At 44.2% G+C, this 20,220-nt stretch overlaps 1 protein-coding gene across 3 annotated transcripts in view; it reads left to right on the top strand.

Annotated features, from left to right (window-relative positions):
• VPS53 (VPS53 subunit of GARP complex) overlaps positions 1-20,220 on the top strand; it is a 134,233-nt gene that overhangs the window by 64,624 nt on the left and 49,389 nt on the right. For all 3 annotated transcript variants that reach the window (XM_036033295.1, XM_036033294.1, XM_028520100.2), the window contains 2 exons: positions 4,610-4,711; positions 11,221-11,315. In XM_036033295.1, coding sequence (XP_035889188.1) covers positions 4,610-4,711; positions 11,221-11,315 — 197 coding nt within the window. The remainder of the gene's footprint in view (positions 1-4,609; positions 4,712-11,220; positions 11,316-20,220) is intronic.

Genomic DNA, 20,220 nt, shown 5'->3' with positions numbered 1-20,220 from the left:
TTTCCTATGTGGACTTGACATCAACTCTCATAGCAAAAAAAAAAAAAAAGAATGAATTCTTTTAAAATTGGAAAGTCATTTATTTCTTGGCAAATTTTAGGTCTCATTTAGCAGCCCCAGAGCTCATGGAGTATGTCATTTAAGTTATTTAAAATCTAAACCCAAACTTGTAATTCTCTATGGTTTACAGCAGCTGCAAAGCGAGAATGAGAAGTGTGGTCAGTTGCTGTGACAACGGGCCCTGCCAGCCCTCTGCAAAGGCCCTTTCCTTTATCACCGCAGGCTGTCCTGAGCAGGAGTGTCCTGCTCTAAGTAGCCGGAGTCTATGTCTGCCCTCAGGGCTCTGTCGGGTCACATTTACCAGTAGGATAGTGGTCCTTTTGGTACTTTATGGGATTTGCAGCAGACTAAGGAAAGAAGGGAGAAGCTCAGGGATCCTGTGCCTTGTAATTTGATGGGCCCATTGCCTTTATTTCCTGGAGAGATCCCAAAGAGACAAACTAGTAGGGACAGGATCTTACTTGTGAGTAAAGGGAATTAACTTTACAAGACTTCTTGGCCCTGTGCTCCCATTTCTTCCTCTTCTGAGAGTTGCTTCATCCAGAGAGATACAACCGCACTTCTCCCATGTTTAGTTGCCTGACCCTATTAAATGCTAATGAGCGCCGACACTAGCTGAGCTTTCTCAGTGTGCCAGGCATTGTGTTAAGCTGCTTTATATACATAGCTCATGCTTTTACATGCATGATCTCACGTAATCCTCATGATAGCTCTTTGCATCAGGCATTAATATCCCTTCAAATTTCACGTAGAAGAACCAAGGCTTGGAGACGTTAAGCAACATACCCAAGCACAGCCCGACTCCAACCCAGGGTTTGTTGCTCAGATAATGGTGACACCAGCCATTCAGTTGCTCAGGCCAAAGACTGAATGATCCTTGATTCCTTTTTTTCCTTCACCCTCGCAGCCACGCTCAGCAAGTCCTGTTGACCCACTCTCCTAAATATGCCCTCAGTCTGGCTATGTTTTCCTGTCTCCACAATGCCAGGCCTGTCTGCTCCCATGTGAGCCCTTGCCTCGGACACTGCAGCTGCCTCTTAAACTGGTCTTGCTTCCATTACTGTCCATGGTAATGGAATGATATTTAAAATCTAGATTAAATCCTACTATTTCCCTTTTTAAAACTCCCACCTACTGCCCAATTGCAATAAGAAAAATGTAACTTTTCCCATGGCCCACGCAAGGCTGTGTGTTTGAGCTCCTGCTGCCTCTCTTATCTCTCATCTTCTTTTCTGTCTCTCACACTCAACAACCTCATCCCAGCCTTTGCACCAGGTCGCCCTGCTGAGAATGCCCCTTCCCAGGTCTTTGCCTGATTGGTTCCCTCTTACTCAGGTCTTTGCTCAACTATCATGTCCTTAAAGAGGCCTTCTCTGATTACCCCAGTTCCTAAGGTTTCTTTTCCTCACAGTGCCTCCCATCCGTATCAGTCTTGTTCAGGGTTGTATTTGTAGTGCCCAGAAGAGTGCCTAGAACAGAGTAGATGCTTACTCCATGATTGTTGAATGGCAAACAGATGCTATTCTTTGCCTAGAAAGCTCTGGCCTCCCCACCTCACTCCTCCCACTCCCTTCACATACTTAACTCTGGAGTACCCTTCAGTTCTGCTGAAACGTTATTCCCTCAGGGAAATTTGCGGTGACCCTCTATATTGCATCCTTTCATAACAACCTCTCCTTTCCTCAGTGGCCCTCATCACATGCTTGTGTGATTATTTGGTTAAAGTCCGTCTTCCCCACTCGACCATAATCTTCATGAGGGTAGTGGGTGGTCTGTCTCGCTCATTGCTTTAGTCATAGTGCCCGGCACATCCATCTGTGAGTAGATGAACGGAGAGGAATGAATCACTTTTTTTGCATCAGCTTGGTCCATACTTGGAATGTGTGTGCCCTAAATGAATGAGCAAGGAATTCTTTAGAATCCACGACTCCCAGAAATCCCATTGGGATGGTAAGAGAGACAGACCGTGGGGACAGCAAAGAAACGTTGGGACTCTTTTGACCATAACACTGAGCAAGTGGCCCCTGCTGTACCACCCCAGCTGCCTTTCCAACGCTGCCTTTTATGTTTCGCTTCCTGCGTCTGTCAGACACTCCCCGAGGGAGAGTGGGGCCCAGGAACACCCTCAGTTCACTTGACCGATGTCTACCTTTTGTCATGATTTCCAGTAATTGTTCTTAAAATGAGACACAGCTGTGCGTAATTGTGAGCTGTTATTGTCAACCCTGGTAAACTTAACAATAGATGAAGAATGCTTAGTTCAAAAATTTCATAAATTTCATAAATCCTTGTTCTGTCACTGATTTTGAACAAAGCTTTTAATTCCAGTTATTGACTTGCTCTCCACATATCCAAAGCACCAATGACTCAGAACGTAGAGATTCAGCTCAACCATGTGATTCCTGAACCCACTGTCGAGCCCGTGGGATCAGGAAACCAACACTAGTAGCGAATGTGTTATGTTGTTGAAACTCAGGCTTCTCGGATTCTCTTTCTCACCATTCCTCTTTCCCTAGACTACTAGCAGCCCTTACAGAGACAAATAAAGCTTTGAAATATTGTTTTCAAAGAAACATTTCTTTCTAAAAATAGCCTAATTCTAAAAATAAATCTAAATAACTTTAAGTTTATAGGCATTTTTTTTTCATATCAGGCCAGGAAGCCAGAGATCTGAGTGTATAAATTTGGAATGTTTGCTTGGTTGTCAGACCGTATTGTTTCTCAGCAGGATACCACAAAAGTCATTATCCTGCTAATGATTACCTTGAGCTAATGCATTAATCACAAGGCTTTCTTTATACACCGAGGCTCCATCTAGCTATGCAATGGCATCCAAGAGCTTTGGCCCAGAATTCAGTAGTTTATGTGAGCGTAAGCAGAATTGTCTTAAAGCCTAATCCAGACACAGACACAGGTGTGGTTTGTTCTTTTTTTTTTTTGTAATATCTTGAGCTGATATCCTGGCACTGGCACTTGACAAAGTCATTCACACTGTAGTCCATCTGCTGTCCCTCTCGGCCCAGGAATTAGTTCAAGTTTCTCCACTGAGATATGCTAAAATGTCACAAGCGCATTTAGAAACTCCCTCTGCACCTGGTTTCTTGTCTCCAGAGAGCTGTTCCCTGTCCCATCCCCTCATCCCCAGCACCAGCCAATTCCTTTCATCCTGCTAGTCCGCTTAGTTTCCTTTCTGCTAGAGCTCCCAGCGCCCTGGCATAAACAACATCTCAAGGTCAAATTTGTAAAAAAAATTCCAAAGAGCTGCCTGGATTCTGTTGTTGCCCTGGAACTATTGTCACCAGTGTCCCTTATATGTATCATGTGCTGCTTCTAGGATTTCACACGCTTTATCACATTTGATTTTTTAACTAGTCCTATGACTGTAACCTCATGCAGCCAGTGCGCCTGCTGTGGCTCAGAGAAGCTAGATGACTTGGCCAAGGCAGCAGAGTTGGAGCTGAAACCTACTTCTCCCGCCTCCAGCTTTCCCACCAGCCCGTGGTCCCGTTCAATGTTAGATTTTGAAAGTGCTCATATTCAGAAGCTGGGAAGTAATTTTTTTCGAGGAGATTTTGTGGTGGTGGTTGTAGTGGGACTTACTCAGGAAGGAACTTTTATCTGTAATTTAAAACACATCAGATTAGGCTTATACCTTGTACTGTTTTATTTTTTGAAGGTTAGGCGATGAAGAGGCGGTCGTATCACACTAGTTTCTATTGATTCATTGCTGGGGGCGTAAAAGAGACGAGGTCTTGCTAGTTTGCCCAGGCCAGAGTACAGTGGGATTCACAGGCGCAATCCCACTACTGCTCAGGGAGTTGTAACCTGCTGTTTCCAGTCTGGGCCAGTTCACTTCTCCTTGGGCAGCTGGTGATGCCCCGCTCCAGGGTGTCACCATATTGATGCTGAACTCAGTACAGACACCCAGTGGGCATGGCACACTACATCCCAGAAATCCTGGTCTCACCAATCCTCCTGCCCAGCCTCCTAAGTATCTGAGACTACAGGTGTGTACCACCACACCCAGCTATAGTTTGTTCTTATGTTCAAACCCATCTGGCATTTTAATTCATTCATATGTATGGAGCACCTATTACATGTCAGGCACCAGAGATAGGATGGGGAACAAGATAGACATGATCCCTGCCATCATGGAGTCCAGGGAGAAGACAAATAAATGAGCAACTGCATTGTTTTAATAAATACTTGGGTAGGGGATGTACCCAGTGGGATGATGACAATAACATCCAACCCAAACTTGACATTGGGGAAGGCTTCCCAGTATAAGGGACTTCTAATTTGAAGACTGAAGGATGAGGGAGTAAGAGTTTTAGCCAGATGGGGATTGGGATGAGGGTAGAGGTGGGCAATAAGGTTTCAAGAAGATGGAAAAGCAATGTGAAGGCCTGGAGGTGAGAATGTGGTCCACAGTGTCTCAGTTCTTGCTAATGAGCTCAGATTTCATGATTTAGCTGTTGAAGAGACTTGGAAAAAGCAGATCAATGGGGAAAGCTCAGAAAATACATCTCTCGTTCTCATGTCTTAACAGAAAAAACTTGAGTCTCCACCCCCATCCACCAATCCCTTCCTGGAAGATGAGCCAACGCCAGAGATGGAGGAACTGGCCATGGAAAAAGGAGATTTAGATCAAGTAAGTCTGGTTTGCATTCCCACGTGCAACCTACTCAATGCTTGTTTCTGAAGATGGGTCTGTTCGCTCTAAATGTGACGCTTTGTTTGTTGACCACATTCAGGGAGTACAGCCTTGGTGGTCTTCATAGAAAGCCTTTATCTGAAAGTGTGTTTAGAAAACAGAGTGAAACAACGGCCCTTCCTGCCCCACTTCTCTGCTTCCAAAGAGCCTCACCACTGCAATCAGCAGCGCACACAAGCTCCACTGGCCCATGAGGTGGGGCAGCAGAGTTCTGCCCTGCCTTGTTCATCATCTCCGGAACTTGTCAGCTTAGCTTTCAGTTGTCTTCTTAACTGGTCCAGTGATGATGTGAGAGGCTGCACCATCCCCGGTGAAGTTAGCAGCACCGTCAGCTAGGAGAGGCCTCCACTCAGTGTAAACCGATCACTGGAGGCCTGGAAGCCACTGGGGAGGCCTGGAAACATTAGGGTGGCCCAATGGCATATTTGGAGAGTTACTTTTCAGAGCACACTAGCACTTTCATTTCCTTTGGATTTTTCTGTCCAACTCTAAATTTCCTCTCCCTTCATCCTACAGAACGGTGTTTTTATTTCACTGCCATTTCATGACAGGAGGGGTTAGAGCAATAAATCAGAACTTTTTCTGTCTGGATTAGTGATCCTTTTAATTTTCTACCCTTGGCTCCTAAAGAATTATTTTATAGTATTGCTTTGCTCCAGACACCGTCAAAGGGAGGCTGGCTGGGAAGACTAGCTCTGGGAAGGCCATAGCCATGCTCTCTGCAGCCAACCCCGTGTTCCTGGCACGGTGAGGGTAGGTGTACGATGCTGGCAGGGGCCAGGAGAGCAGGATTTCCAGGAGCAGTTCTGAAGTGAGGCAATAAAATGTGTCTGGTCCATTGATTAAATAATTGTAATAACATGGATACCTCACATTTTTATGGTGCTTTCTAGTTTAAAAGCCTTTTACATGCTTCATTTCATTTCATCTTCACAGTGCCTGCCTCTCATTTTATGTGATTTTATATGGGCTGCAATGCCTGCAGCTCAGAGAGGTTAAGTGATTTGCCCAGGGTTACAGAGTCTGGAAGCGGAGCAGCTAGGACTGGAAGCCAGGCCTACCAGTCAGAGACTAGAATTCTTTTCTTGGTGCTCTTTGTATTACACTGTGAGGTCTCAATGAAAAGTAGAGGGCGTAGAAATGAATCCCATGGATAAAAGTGAATGAATAAAACTGACGGGATGGCTTAAGGCTGTATCCCAGAGATCTGTGGGATTAAATGTAATTGATTTAATGCCATCCTGTCAGGCAGCATGGGAAAAAACAAGAGTTTCTTCTAACATTTTGGGAGGAAGGACTGATGGAGAGGAGGAATCTGGATGTAAAACTCATTCTACTGGCATCTGCCTTCCACCCACACAGGCTTGCCTGCCCCTCTTGGGGCTTGTTTTGTGCAGTAATGCAGTGTCTCCACACTGCTAGTGGCTGCCGCCGCCGTGCCCAGAATTGTGGAGCTGAACACTCAGATGCTGCCGCTCTGCCATGAAAAGTTCCCCTTTTAGCTAGTCATCTCTGCATGTTATTAAACTGGGTTAGGGCAGAGTCCCCATTACCTACAAAATCAGTTTTGCCAGGTAAAATATGACTTTTATTTCACATGAAACTTTTGCTCATTCTGGAAGCCCAAGGTTATTGTTGTGATGACCTAAACCTGCTCATTCCAAGGACACAGAACACAGGTATATGCAGTAAAGCAGAGTCATGTGCTAGGGAATATGCTCGACTCTGGACTGTCCTTAACTGACCCGTGTGACCTTCAGTAGATTTTTAATCTCTGCAGACTTCCCTAGTTTCTTCATCTTTAGAGAGGACTAATGGCCCTGACCGCTGTGGCTCAGTTGGTTGAAGTATCGTCCTGTAGCCGAAGGGTTGTGGGTTTGATTCCCGGTCTGAGCTCTGTTCCCCAGTCCAGGCGTATATGGGAGACAGCCAATCCATGCTTCTCTCTTGCATCGATGTTTCTCTCTCCCTTCTCTCTCTAAAAGCAATTTAAAAAATGTCCTCAGGTGAGGGAAGATATAGAATAAAAGAGAGAACTGATGACTTTCAAACTGATTCCCTGGTGCCGCCATCAGATGTCTCTGTGGGGAGTTGGGAGGAGACCAGGGCCCTCCAAGCAGAGCAGTTTTATTATGAGCCACTTTTATCGTGGACATCGAGGTAAAATTTCTTTTGAACCAGGGGTTTTATGTGCGTTTAAAAATGAAGTACTAAAAATCCCTGGACTAGATTATCCACTTGCAATTTCACAGGCTGTTGCTTGTTAGTAATAAAACTTATATACGCCAGTGACTAATGCCTCCTCACATACCTTCCCGACCTTGCACTGCCTCACCAGCACTTGTCCTGCTTGTGATTAATTGGGTGGGAGCTCCAGGATCTTCCTCTTCCCAGCCATTTACTGGCTTCTGGAGTTGGGTGCACGGGAGCCCGATGGGGCACTGGGGAGGCAGTCCACAGGATGCTGCCATGAGCTCAGCCAGAGGTGGTAGGGGAGGCCCCCAGTGGTCATCCTGGGTTACCCAACCCATTGCAGCACGGCAGTCCATTTGCCCTCAAGGTCAGACTCATGCCCTACTCTCTGCTGCAGTTTAGGTTATGGGGAAGGGACAGGGAACTTGAAAAGACGCATTCAGTTTGAACAATCAGTTGCCAACCTATTCCCAATGATAAAAAGAGGCATATGAAAAGAGACTGAGTATAAAAGAAAGAGGGAAAAGAAGAAAGGAATTTCTGGTTAAAAATGTCCCCTTATGGTGATGCGAGCAGTTAGATTTAATCTGTTGACGTTGGATAGTAATAAAAGGAAATGGGGCCAGCTGCAGACCTCCTTACTGTGACAACAGTAACCCTGTATTATTCCATCAAACTCCAGGAGGAAATAGCTTAAACATCTGCAGCTTTTGGACAGAATTCACACACTCAGAAATCCAGCCTGAGTGCTACTGCTAAATGACTTAGGATACGCTTGAAGCTGAGAATCAAGCCTTTGGGGAGCTGGACAGTGCAAAGGGAGACACCAGCCTGAGCTGAAATTCCAGCACCTATTATTTAAACATGAGCACATTTGTAAAGCAGCTATAGGCGGTAGGCAGCCCTGTGGAAAAAAAGGGAACTTCAGGCAGTCTCTCCTATTGTTCTCCTCTTCCTTCCCCCTCTCACTAAAAAGGCTGCGAGAGAACCAAGAGCTGTCGTGACAGGTCTCTGTTGTCACTGCTGGGCTGGCATTAGTGGGCAGAGGCGGGCAGAGCAGTCACCTGCGGGTGGGGTTGGGACGTCTGCTCCGTCGGATTATGCCGCTCTGAGGGCCAGATTCAGTGTCCCGTGGGGCCTCACGAAGCACAGGGCCTGGGGGAGACGGACCAGGACAAGTTTGCTGCAGTGTCACGTAGGTCTTTTCTTTTGTCACTTAGAACCTGTATTTTATACTTTCCTGGATGAGCTCTTCAGGCTTGGAGGTTTTTATCATATATCACTTTTGTGCATACATGAAAAGGAAAACATAAACAAAATAAAATAGGTTAAGACATTCCTAAAACTTTTTCACATTCAGAGTCCATCTCTCCTGAACCACTTTTTAAAAAACTTTTTACTTTGTAATAATTACGCATCGACTCATAAGAGTGCTGACAGCTAACATGGTGCCTCATCAAAACCAGGGAATTCATTGTAACCCCTTTCGTGCTCAGGCCCAGATGTGTTCTCCCACACGTCACTGCCCTCCGGGCCACCCAGGGTGCTGCCCACGTGCCTTTCTCAGGAGTGCTCCACCGTCGTCGCTGGGAGTTTCCGCCAGGCCGTTGGCATCTGTCTCCTGTGTTTTCTATTTGATTTTACTTTTTTAAAAAATGTCAAACTTTGCCCTGGCTCGGGTGACTCAGTAGATTGAAAAAATGTCACACTTAGAGAAGTTTTAAGAATATTACAAGGACTCTTTAAAGTCTTTCCCCTGGGTTCACCAGTTGTTAATATTTTGGTACATTTACTTTTTTTCTCTCCTTTCTTTTTTTTTTCCTGGTACATTTACTTTTATCATGTCCTCCCAACTCCTCTCTCTCCCTCCCTCCCTCCCTCCTCTTCCCTCCCTTCGCTCCCTTCCAGAACAATTTGTAAGTTTGCAGATATTATGTCCTTGACCTCTAAATATTCCAGTATCTATTTCGTAGGAAGGACATTCACTTAAATTACCACAGATCAAAATTAGAAAACTTAACATCATTTCAATACTGTTATCTTTAGGCTTCATTTAAATTTCATAATATAGTCATTCTAAAGTGATAAATTAAAACATTGTCAATAATTGGGAAAGTACTCATAAATTAGTAAGTAAATGAAGCCAAAAAGAAAATGTACATGTTGATTTAAAACACAACAACATTCTGCATTACATAAACTCCCTCTTATAATTACCAGAAGCTATGCTACAAATGTATGAATATTTTTATCAAGGGAAAATTGTGAATAAAAGGAATAATTATAATACTTATAACAATAATTATATTTTAATTAATAAAATTATATCTAGGTATTGTCATGTTTTCCCATTCTAAACTGAGGATATCTAGTCTTACAAAGTTAGACAAATTAAATCACATTGTCAACTCATTTAACAAAGCACCTATTGAAAACTAATGAAAAACGGATAGCCGACTTGGGAAATATAGAGCAAATAGGCAAGGACCTACCCCCACGTAGCCATCACACTGTGCACCGTGGAGCTTCCACTTTAAACCAAGGGAATGTGGGAAAATGCCCGGCATCTAGGAAGTGAAGTGGAACTCTGGGTCCCGCTGGTTCAAACTCCGTGAACACGGACGCTGTCGGGGTCTCCTGTAGCCTCAGCCTAAGGCCTGAGTTTGGCAGTGGCTTCTGGGTGATAAGAGAAAACAGCCCAGACCGTAGTTATGCTTAGGGAGGCCCAGAGTTTCTAGGAATCTTACAAAACAGAGACAAGGAACTCTTAGAAGGTGAGAGTGGAATAAAGCTAACTATGACAGTGACGGTCTGAGGCTGACATCTAATTTTTGGTGATCATTACCAGTTTTTACAGAAGCTTTTAACCATTCCAATATTTTATTTTATTTTATTGTTTAGTTACCAGAAGAAGGTAATCATTATTTCTGTTAGGAGGGGCTTACCTTTTCCTGTATTTATTCAAAGACATGAGCAGTTCAATTCAACAAAAGTATCCTGTGGGTACCAATTTACACAAAAATTACACTCTAGTATCAACCCTAGCAAAAGTTTGGGGTCCCTTCTTTGGCATGTAACAACAGATGGAATTGACCTTTGTTAGAAAGAAATATGTAGGAAAATCTTATTTATTTTTAGATGTTTTAAAAAGGAATTAAGTAGAAAATACAGCTCTTAAATGTTTGCCTGCCTAAATGACCAGTGCCTAAATGATCAGTGGTTCCCAGTTGTCAGTGGGGACCAGTGCCAGTCCAGTGTTTCACTGGTCCAAGGCAAAAAAAGAAGACAAAACAGCCAGCCAGTCTCCCGTCTTTTTCCTTTTCTGTCCTTCCCTTTCTTGCCCTTTCCTGTCCTTTCCTGTCCTTCCCTTCTTTTTCCTCTCCTTTCCTTTCTTTTCTGTCCCTTTTCCTTTTCTTTCTTCCTTTCTTTCATCTATCTATTATAAGGCCACCAAGTATCTTTTCTTAGAAAGGACTGCCTTTATTCTGCTATTTTTTTCTATATAAAAATGTAAAGAGTATGCAGCATTTTCTTTTAGGAACTAGTGGTAAGGTTAGAAATTTGCCAGATAAAAAGTTAACAATCCTATGTTGTCCCCATCCTTTTTCTTACATGTACTTTTTGATGAAATTCAACAGTCTAGGAACCACTGCAGGAAAGCAAGAATATAACAGAAGGAGTTCTAGTTTAGAGGCTAGGACTTCCCATACGCCTTTGGGTAGGCTGCTAGGACCCTCTGGACTTCTTTCCTTAGGTGTCAAGAGTAGCGATAGCTCCGACATTGAGGGTTGTAGTGAGGACTAGATGAGATGTTACTTTGTATCAAAGTCCCTGGCCCATAATAACAATCAGTAAAAGGAAGCTATCAAAATTAGATCATGTGAATACACTTTATAAATTTTAAAGCACTATACAAATATAAGGTGCTGCTATTAGCTAGGATTTAAAATTTTAAAACATCAGTCAGATGATGAATATCTTCCAAATTGAAAACGTATGTGTTATCAAAGTAGCAGTAAATCTTTCACCATACAAGGCAAGTAAATGCTGCAAACAAAGCTGGCTTATTGTTCACAAGTTGGCATGAACTATAGTGCAGGATATAGTCCCAGTTTAGTTACATTGAGTGCTTCTTATCTATAAGGAGTGAACTTGGAAGGGATGTTCACTTTGAAACTGCTTGAAAATTTGCAAAGATGGCTCAAGTAGAGAATTTCTGTTTTCTTTCCTTTTTTTATTTTTTTCTTTTACAGCCAAAGAAGCCTAAAGCCCCAGACAATCCATTTCACGGCATTGTTTCCAAGTGTTTCGAGCCTCATCTCTACGTGTATATTGAGTCCCAGGACAAGTGAGTGATGAACTTTTTGCTCTTTTCTATTGCATTTCTCCCTCCTGTGGTCATGGCTGGGCTTCCCAAGGGCACAGCTCTTTCCAGAGGCTGAAGGAAGGCCTTGGCATGCCTGTGACCCTCCCAGGAAAACTGTTACGGATATTTTAATGTCTCTTAAATGTGATTTATTGTGCTTATAAATCTAAAAAAGCCTGATTTTTGACTCTAATAAGGTCCCAAATGGATCCCAACACCCCCTTCCCACGTGGGCACTGAGCCCTTGCCGAGCTGTGTCTGTCAGCATGCAGGGCTCTTCGGTGGCAGGCACTGGAAAACGGAGAGAGCAAGCCTAATCTCTGATGTATATGTCTTCAAGTGTAATTTGTTTAACTTTTCATTTCGAAATAATTTAGATTTACAAAAGAGTTGTAAAGCATTCTCATAGACCATTCCCCCAGAGAATGATAGCATTTTCCACAACCCTAGTCGTCAAAGTCAGGAAAGTAACTTTGTCCTGTTAATGTCCATTTTCTGGTCCAAGATCCCATTGTGCATTTGGTTGTGGGGTCTCTTTAGCCTCCTTTAATCTTAAGTGGTTCCTCAGTCTCCATTGTCTTTCACGACCTTGATGCTTCTAAAGAGTATTGATCAGTTGTTTTGTATAATGCCCTTAATTTCAGTTTGTTTGACGTTGCCTCTTGATTAAATCCAAGTTATGCAAGAACACAAAAGAGGTCACGCTGCATCCTCAGCATATGGTATCAGGAGGCACATCACGTGGATCTGTCCGTTACTCATGATGCTGACTTTGATCACTCACTCTAAGTGGTGTCACCAGTGAGTGCTCTGTGCTGTGAAGCTACTGTTTGTATAGCTAGTAAGTCTCATACCTTGGGTATGCCCCCAGTGTCCTCTTTCTCATCACACTTTGGCCACTCATTTTGACATCTCTTGATGCTTCCTGCCTGCAGTAATTACTTCTGTAGTGTTTGCTGACTGTTGATTGTCTGCGTCCGTCATTTCTTCTACATTTACTAATCGGAGTTCTATAAGGAGGAGCTTCCCCTTCTCCCTCATTTGTTTGTTTATTTATGTCAGTATGGACTGATGGGTTCTTACCTTCTTTTATGGATTATCATCCACTTAATTTTATGTTCCTCTTACAAACTTAATGGCTCCAGAAAATGTGTAGAGCCGCCGCTGTAGGCAAGTTTCCTTACAGCCAGAAGACTATGTTCGTGTTCCAGTGGCCACTGTTCAAGGGAAGGTGGAAGGCCCTCTCTCATCTCCGAATCTCTGCCTGTAACCACAATATCCAGACCCTTCCACACTGGAAGGCAGATTTTAGAAAGGTCAGGCTTCTGAAACAGCCAAGCTAACTGGAGACAGGCTGGCCCAGGCTCCGAGGGGAGGCCTGCAGCCTACGGAACTCACGTCGCAGGACCAGACAGTGACTCGGCTCGCACGGAGGGGACGGCAGCGGCTGTGAAAGAGTTCTCTGGGAAAGCATTTAGGCGCTGAAATCCAGTCCTTTTCCCTCCACCTTTTTTAATGGTTCTGTCATGGGTTAGCAAATTCTTGTTTCCAAGTATGTTGCAGAGGTAAACCATAAGATTAAGAGAATATTTCAAGTAGAATCACCACATGGAACATTATTATTATTCACCTACTTGATTTTATAGTTTCTCCTTTTTTCCTCCCCGGTGACAAGATGCTTCATATTAAAATCCCAGAAAATGAACTTTGTAAGAGACTTTCTACGTTAACAAAAACCTCCTTGCTAATGCCCCCACCCACCGCACCCAGAGAAGTTCCCTTGACATTTTTTTGCCTTGTAACTCCAGTTTTCTTCCCATTCTCTCTCTATTGGGTTCATGTCTGTAGGCACACATGACCGTTGTGTCTTAGTCCTCTGAAGGCACCCCATCTTCTGCACTCAGAAAGTTATATTACTGAGACACTCCAGAGAGGGTGAGAAAACAGATCAGTTATTTGCCTACTAGATTAACAGGTCTTAAAGCAACCCACCTGGATGACTATTTTTGGACAACGCCCCTTCTCTTATCAACCCAAATTCTAATTTTTTAAAAGGCTGAAAAGCGGCTGGGTTCAGGGTTTAAAGTGCCTGTGAGACAACCACATACCTTCCCCAAACCTGCCTGGTCTAAACAGTCATTTCTCTGAACTATTATAATTCTGCTATCTACTCTCTTCACGTGGCCTTGGTTCATATAGAGTGTACTCATTGTTCATGGTGCTTTGGGCCAAGAGCCAGACCTCCCTTCCTTAGGGACTGTCCATTTCGCTATGAAAAATGAAGTGCTGGCCGCTCATCCTGCCGTTTGGCCTCCCTGGGATGTTTCCACAGCACGAGGGAAGTAGCGGAAGCTACTCGTAGGAGAACTGCGTAGGTCGTGCTGTTGTCGCTCCAGAAAAAGCAGCACAAGCTTGAAGCAGAAAATAGAATTCACAAAATCCATTTCCTCATCTGTTAAAGGAGAGAATCAGACAAAATAATGCTTAAAGCAGTGGTTATTGACCTTTTTTGAGGCAGATCCCTTTGAGGACCTGATGAAAGCCAGAGACCTTGCCAAAATAAATCTTTATAAACCCACACACTATTTTTTTTAGTGCAATTTCAAGGGGTTCTCTAAAGCTCTGCCTCCCTTAAGTCAAAGAATCCTAAGGCTGGGGAGAGCCTTGGTTGGGGACTGGTTTTATACAAGTTACTACTCTTGTAGTTCTGACTCAAAAATCTTCAAAGGAGGAGAATCTCAGACCATTCACAAGCTCCCAGATGACAGAGACCCAGCCCAGTGTAGTGGAAAGAATGCCGGCCTGGCTGCCACACAGACCTGGACCCGAGTCAGAACTCTGCAGTCACTGGCCTGGGACCCCGAGCGTGGTACTTAACCTCCCCGAGTGTGTTTTGTTCTCTCTGCGGTAAAGTTAATAGCCCTGACCCCAGCCCCTTCACAGATTAGTGGTGAGGATGAAATGCAGTGACACACGGGTACTTGGCACAAGTGAGTGGTGCTCAGGAACTGTGCCTGCCCTGCCCTCCCTCCCTCCGCACCCGTGATCCTGTTCTGGGCTCCAAGGCGGCTGGGCAGTGGGCGGCCTGCTCAGTGTTGCCAGCTTTCTGTTGGGCCTGGCCTGGGGTCCATCCCCAGGCCATCCCTCACCTCCCCAGCCTCCACCTGCCCAGGGAAAATTCTGGTAGCATCTGCCCCAGCCAAAAGCCAAGCAGCTTCAGAAGAACTGCAGAACCAGTACCCAGGCAGGAGGCAGAAGCAGGGATGTCCCTGAAGCCGCCTCTTTAACAGGTTGGGCTAAGCTGGCGTTCTCTGCTTTAAGGAACTTTCTCAATTTTTTGTTTATGTTCAAAGAGCAAGTTAGTACATCCTCTGCTCTTGGGAATGTAGTGATTGATTGTCTTCTGCTGACTCTTGCAGAAGAGATTTCTCTGCATAGGCACTTTGTTCACTTCATTTGGGTACATTCTCAGTCAAAGAAATTATTAGTGACTCCATTTCTGCCCATTCTCCTGAGTTCCCTCTAATGACTTGTTGAAATAGAGCTCCTCCTTCCTCTGGCTGCATCAAGCTTAGGGTTTCCCTGTACTTAGGGTTGTTACAAGCATTGTACATAGAGCTCCTGTATATCCTTCACCTGGATCCCTCAGTTAACAGTTCTCTCTTCCCCTCTCTCATACACACTCACATAGGGGCACATACTCACATATACTTGCACATACATACTTTTTCTGAGTGATACGAATTTTCAAATTGCAGACAGGATGCCCTGTTACACCTTAGTACTTCACTGTGTGTTTCCTCTAAGTAAGGACACAGTCTGGGTAGCCACACCACAACCAGCAAAACCAGGAAATTAGTGTTGATACAGTATTACGATTTGATCAATGGGCTCCACTGTATTGCACCAGTTGTCCCAGTCATGTTTTTGTTTTTGTTTTTATATTTTATTTATTTATTTTTAGACAGAAGGGAAGGAAGGGGAAAAGAGAGGGAGAGAAACATCAATGTGTGGTTGCCTCTTACACTTCCTCTACTGGGGACCTGGCCCACAACGCAGGCATGTGCCCTGACTGGGAATTGAACCAGTGACCCTTTGGTTCGCAGGCTGGTGTTCAATCCACTGAGCCACACCAGCCAGGGCTGTTTTCTATAATCCAGAATTTATTGCAGGATTATGGGTCACATGTACTTGTTTCTTTCTTCTCCTTTAGTTCAGAAGAATAAGTCATCCTTTCTTTATTTGTCATGACCTGGAAATTTGAAGAGTACGGACCAGTTACTTTGTGGAATTCATGCAGAGGTGGTGCTGCGTTCTCAGTAACTCACGCCAGGAGGCACCCAGTGTCAGTTTGTCCTGCAGCTTGTGGTGGTCATTTTTATCACTTGTTTTACATGGTGTCTGCCAGTTTTTTGTATTTATTGATAAGCAGTTAATTTAATTAGTGCCAGGAGAAATTTTGAAACCATATAAGTAGCCTTTTCTCATGTTTCACTGACTTATTTTACCACCTGAATTATTTATTACTAACATAGTTGTCAAGAGATGATTTTTCTCATTCTGTCATTTCTGCTGTATTTATTAGTTGGCATTGTGTTTTAAGCAAAAGCTTTCTCTTCTCCCCATTTATTTATGATAGGGACTCACAGATTTCTTTTTCATTCAATGGGTTATAGCCATAACTACCTCTTTTTAACTTTATGTTGGAATAAATTTAGACCGATAGAAAAATTTCACCCTAGCTGTTGTGGCTCAGTGGATTGAGTGTCAGCCTGCGAATCAAAGGGTCACCGGTTCAATCCTGTCAGGGCACCAGTAGGGGGCCTGAAAGAGGCAACCACACACTGATGTTTCTCTCCCTCTTTTTCCCCTCCTTCCCCTCTCTCTAAAAATAAATAAAAATAAAAATCTTTAAAAATGTAGAAAAAGAAAATTTTCAAAAATAGTATGGATTTCCCATATTCCCTTCTCCCAAGTTCCCCTAATATAACCATAGTACAGTTATCAAAGCCAGCAAGTTAAATGTTGGTACAGTATTATACTAAACACCAGACCTAATTTGGATTTCACCAATTTTCCTACTAATTTTTTTTCTTACAGGATCCATCATTATTTATGTTAATGCTCAATAGTCCCCGATTCGGCCATTTGAACCCCCTTCAGACTGGTTTTTTACCTCCTTTCACACACCCCGGTCATTGTTTTGAGCACTCCTTTTCTGGCACAACCAACTGCACCAGGCTCATCATGTGCCTCCCTGCCTCGGCCCTGGGGCATTCTCCTCTTTAGGATCCCTCGTTCCTTCGGTGGGAATGGCATTTAGAAACTAAGTTCTGGGCATCCGTGTGTCCATTACTGCTTAGGTGTCCTGCTTGTAGGCCCTCTCACTGAGAAGCTAAGAAATGTGCATACATGTACATACACACGCCTCTATTATCTATTTTTATACCTTTCTATATTAAAACTTGTGAGCTTATGCTGATATCTCCAATTCTAATCTAATTACGTTTCAATTTTTTTAGCTTCCTCCTTTACGTGTTTGTAACTGCCTTCTCCCGCAGTAAGAAACTTAGCTCCCGGTATCCTCCACACATTTACTTATTTGTTCATTTACCTCTACGTAACCCATCTCCCAGTTGGGCCCATGCCAGACATTGGCTCCCCAACCCCACAGGCCGCACCAGAGCCAACTCCTTGGCCTGGACTCAAAGGAAGGGAAGAGGGTTACCAATTAGTTTGAGTGCCTTGAATTAACAATTCTCTAACTTTTGGGGGAACTTAAGGTGCTTTGTCCATGCCTACCTCCTTGCCAGCTTTTCCTGACTGCCATCTTCCTCCCCCAGTGCCAACACTCCTTTACTTCCATTTGACTGTTGTTTCTGTAAATGCTGAGTGCAGGTCTGCCAGAAGAAACTGCCTTGGTCATCCATAGATAAGATCGGTCTGCAATGTGGTTTTTCTTCTCATTCGGTTCTAATATTTCCTTCCAGTGATACCGCTCTGCAGTCGTCTTTATTCCCAGGTCATTGTATTTAGCAGTGGAACTCTCAGCAGTGTTCCACACGCACCCCTGCAGTGCTTACACAGTTCTTGGGCAAAAGGTCAAGCTACAGGGAAGAGTGGAAAAGATACCGTCTTATCTCTTACCTGTTTCTTTAAGCTGGAGAGAAAAATGAGTAACAGCAATATTATATACCATATATCTGTATAGAGCTTTACAGTTTTGAAATCAAAGTGTAGTATAGTGAGTAGATAGAGCTTAGCTTTAGAGTCAGATGGACCCAAGGTCAAATTCCCACTCTAGTAAATTCTGTGACCTAGGGAAAGTTATATTATAATTTCCTCAGCTTCAGTTTTTTTCATACAATGGGGATAATAAGGCCTTCTACTCAGGTCTGTTGTGAGGTTAAACAAGATTGTAGTTGTAATGCACTCAGCACATGCCTGGTTTATAGGCCTATAGCTCCAGTGGGAGAGAGAGACCAGAGAAAGACTGCCCCCACAGCATGAAGGGATAGAGACATGGATGATTTACAGAGGAAATACAGAGGAGTGTGCAAATCAAACCACAGGCAGCCTTTCTCATTTGTATCTTCTCTCTCAGCCAGGCCCCTCACCTCCTTTCCATTCTCTCTTCCTCGCACCGTGTCTGTGCTCGCTTCTGACTCCATGCCTTGATTCTCTCACCTGATCTGCTATGAAACTTTTCTCTCTAGTGTCTGTTATTTCCCTCATCTACAACATATTGCTGCCCTGGCTGGTGTGGCTCAGTGGACTAAGTGCCAGCCTGTGAACCACAGAGTTGCCAGTTCGATTCCCAGTCAGGGCACATGCCTGCCTGGGTTGCAGGCTGGGCCCCCAGTGAGGGGTGCATGAGAGGCAACCACACATTGATGATTCTCTCCCTCTCTTTCTCCCTCCCTTCCCCTCTGTCTAATAATAAAATAAAATCTTTTTAAAAAATAAAATAAAACAAATTGCTCATTTTGCGTATACAGGAAAATCAGCATGTTGGTGCTATCTGGGAATCTAAATATCATAAGCATGAATTTCCTATCTCCCCAAGTAGATCAGAGCTTCCATTGGGCAGGCACTGTGCCTTAACCCCAGCAGCACCTTGATCTGAACTTGATCCTTTGCTCTCTCTCTCACATGATTGGGACTGCCTTAGGGTACAAAAGGCGCCTCCTGGTGATCCCAGTCCATGGATAGGCCAGTGTGCCTCACGTCCCTTTCTCCAGCAGTCCTCCTAGAGGACCTTACCAGAACTTGGGGCAGTGTTTGGTGCTTGGAGGAAATGATACCCTTTCCTTTGTTGTTGCCGTTGTTATTGTTGAATTCATTTATATCTTATACTTACAACCCACGACTGGTTGGGTCATTCATTCAAACTAATGAACCCTGCCTATTCCCATTGGGTTGTAACTTTCACTGTTCTCTTCTATGAAATGCTAATGGCTTGTTTTCTGATGTCTGGTATGGTGCAGGGGTGTGCTGAGGCACAGAGTAGAGGATGGAAGGGCAGGGAGGCTTACCCTGATTTGCTTCTTGTCCATATCAGGAAACAATGCCAGAAGTCACCTGGTAGACATTCTACAAAATTCAAAAGTCTTTAGAGTGTTTCCCAGTGGAAATTTTCTTTATGATGTATGATCATAATTGATTTATAATCTTGCCCATCGGGTTGGCTCTGAAATAGGTGGTAGGTGAATAAGTATCCTGACTTCAGCTTCTAGGGGAATTGGGTAAATGGTTAAAGTAAAAACACTTCAGGCCTCTGGTCCCTGTTTCGGTTGGCACTATAGATTTGGAAGTTGGAATTTCTCATAAAAAGATTCTTGGCTTCTGTTACATGCTCTCCTCCACTGCACCAGCCCCCACTCCCTCTCCGCATTCCCATCCCTTAGGAACAAACTGTGGGGGTCGACCAGCTGACTCTGTACTGGGCACAGACATAATTGGGAGATAAGGTTCCCACATCAGCATGAGGAGTGGGCCTGGAGGGAGCAGCAGTAACACAAACGTGACCCTTACTCTCAAGGAGCTTATAATAACAAACATGAAACAGAGAAGAAGATTCTGCCGCTGTGTAGCAAGCAGCTTTCACCTTTTGTACCAACTTCAACTTGTTAGAAAAACAATTCTGAAATTGCACCAAAGATTAGTGAAAGATTGCCATTATCAATGAGCATGACTGCCATGGGCCCAGGATGGGAGGCAGTTGACATGTTTTATGAGTATTTGATAACCTTACAGTGTATATTTAAGTGTTAAAAAAATAAAGTGTTAGTGTGTCACAGATGACAGATGTCGAGAGGGGGAGGTAGAGGATTGTTGTGAGTAGGCGTTGCCTGGCCACCCCGCCCCCCATCCCCCAGCCCTGGGCTGAGTGGAGAAGTGGTGGGAGAACATTAGGGCAGAGGGAGGCAGCCAGACAAAGGCACAGCATCAGGGTCAGACAGAGCAGGGGGTGGCTGAGGGGAGTCTGGCTGGTGTGAAGGGGCACTGTGAGGAGAGGTGGGAGACTATATGGAAGGGTTTGGCAAGAAGAGGTTGTGAGGAGTGGGGGTGGAGACCCCAGAGTTCCTCCCCTGCTGCTGACCATCACCACAAAGGCCTGGCCTAGGCGTGAAGTTCTCTGAGGGCAGAATGGCTGCATCTGGATATAATAAACTTTCAACAACAAAAGCTCTTGAGTAAAATGTCAATTTTCTCCTGTTCCTGCTAATTGATGCTGTGTGTGGTTTTTGTCTTTTTCTTCCTGACTGTTATATAAATACATTTTAAAAGCACAGCTGGATCCCTGTAGCTTTAGACAGCCACCTACAAAGATGCAAAATGTCAAGAGGGGTGTGGACACCTCCTCCCATTTTTCAGGCCGCACAAC

The sequence above is a fragment of the Phyllostomus discolor genome, chromosome 8 (assembly GCF_004126475.2).
Source record: "Phyllostomus discolor isolate MPI-MPIP mPhyDis1 chromosome 8, mPhyDis1.pri.v3, whole genome shotgun sequence".
Lineage (NCBI taxonomy): Eukaryota > Metazoa > Chordata > Mammalia > Chiroptera > Phyllostomidae > Phyllostomus > Phyllostomus discolor.
Note: the sequence above shows the minus strand (reverse complement) of the source record. Positions and strands in the feature narration are given on the sequence as shown.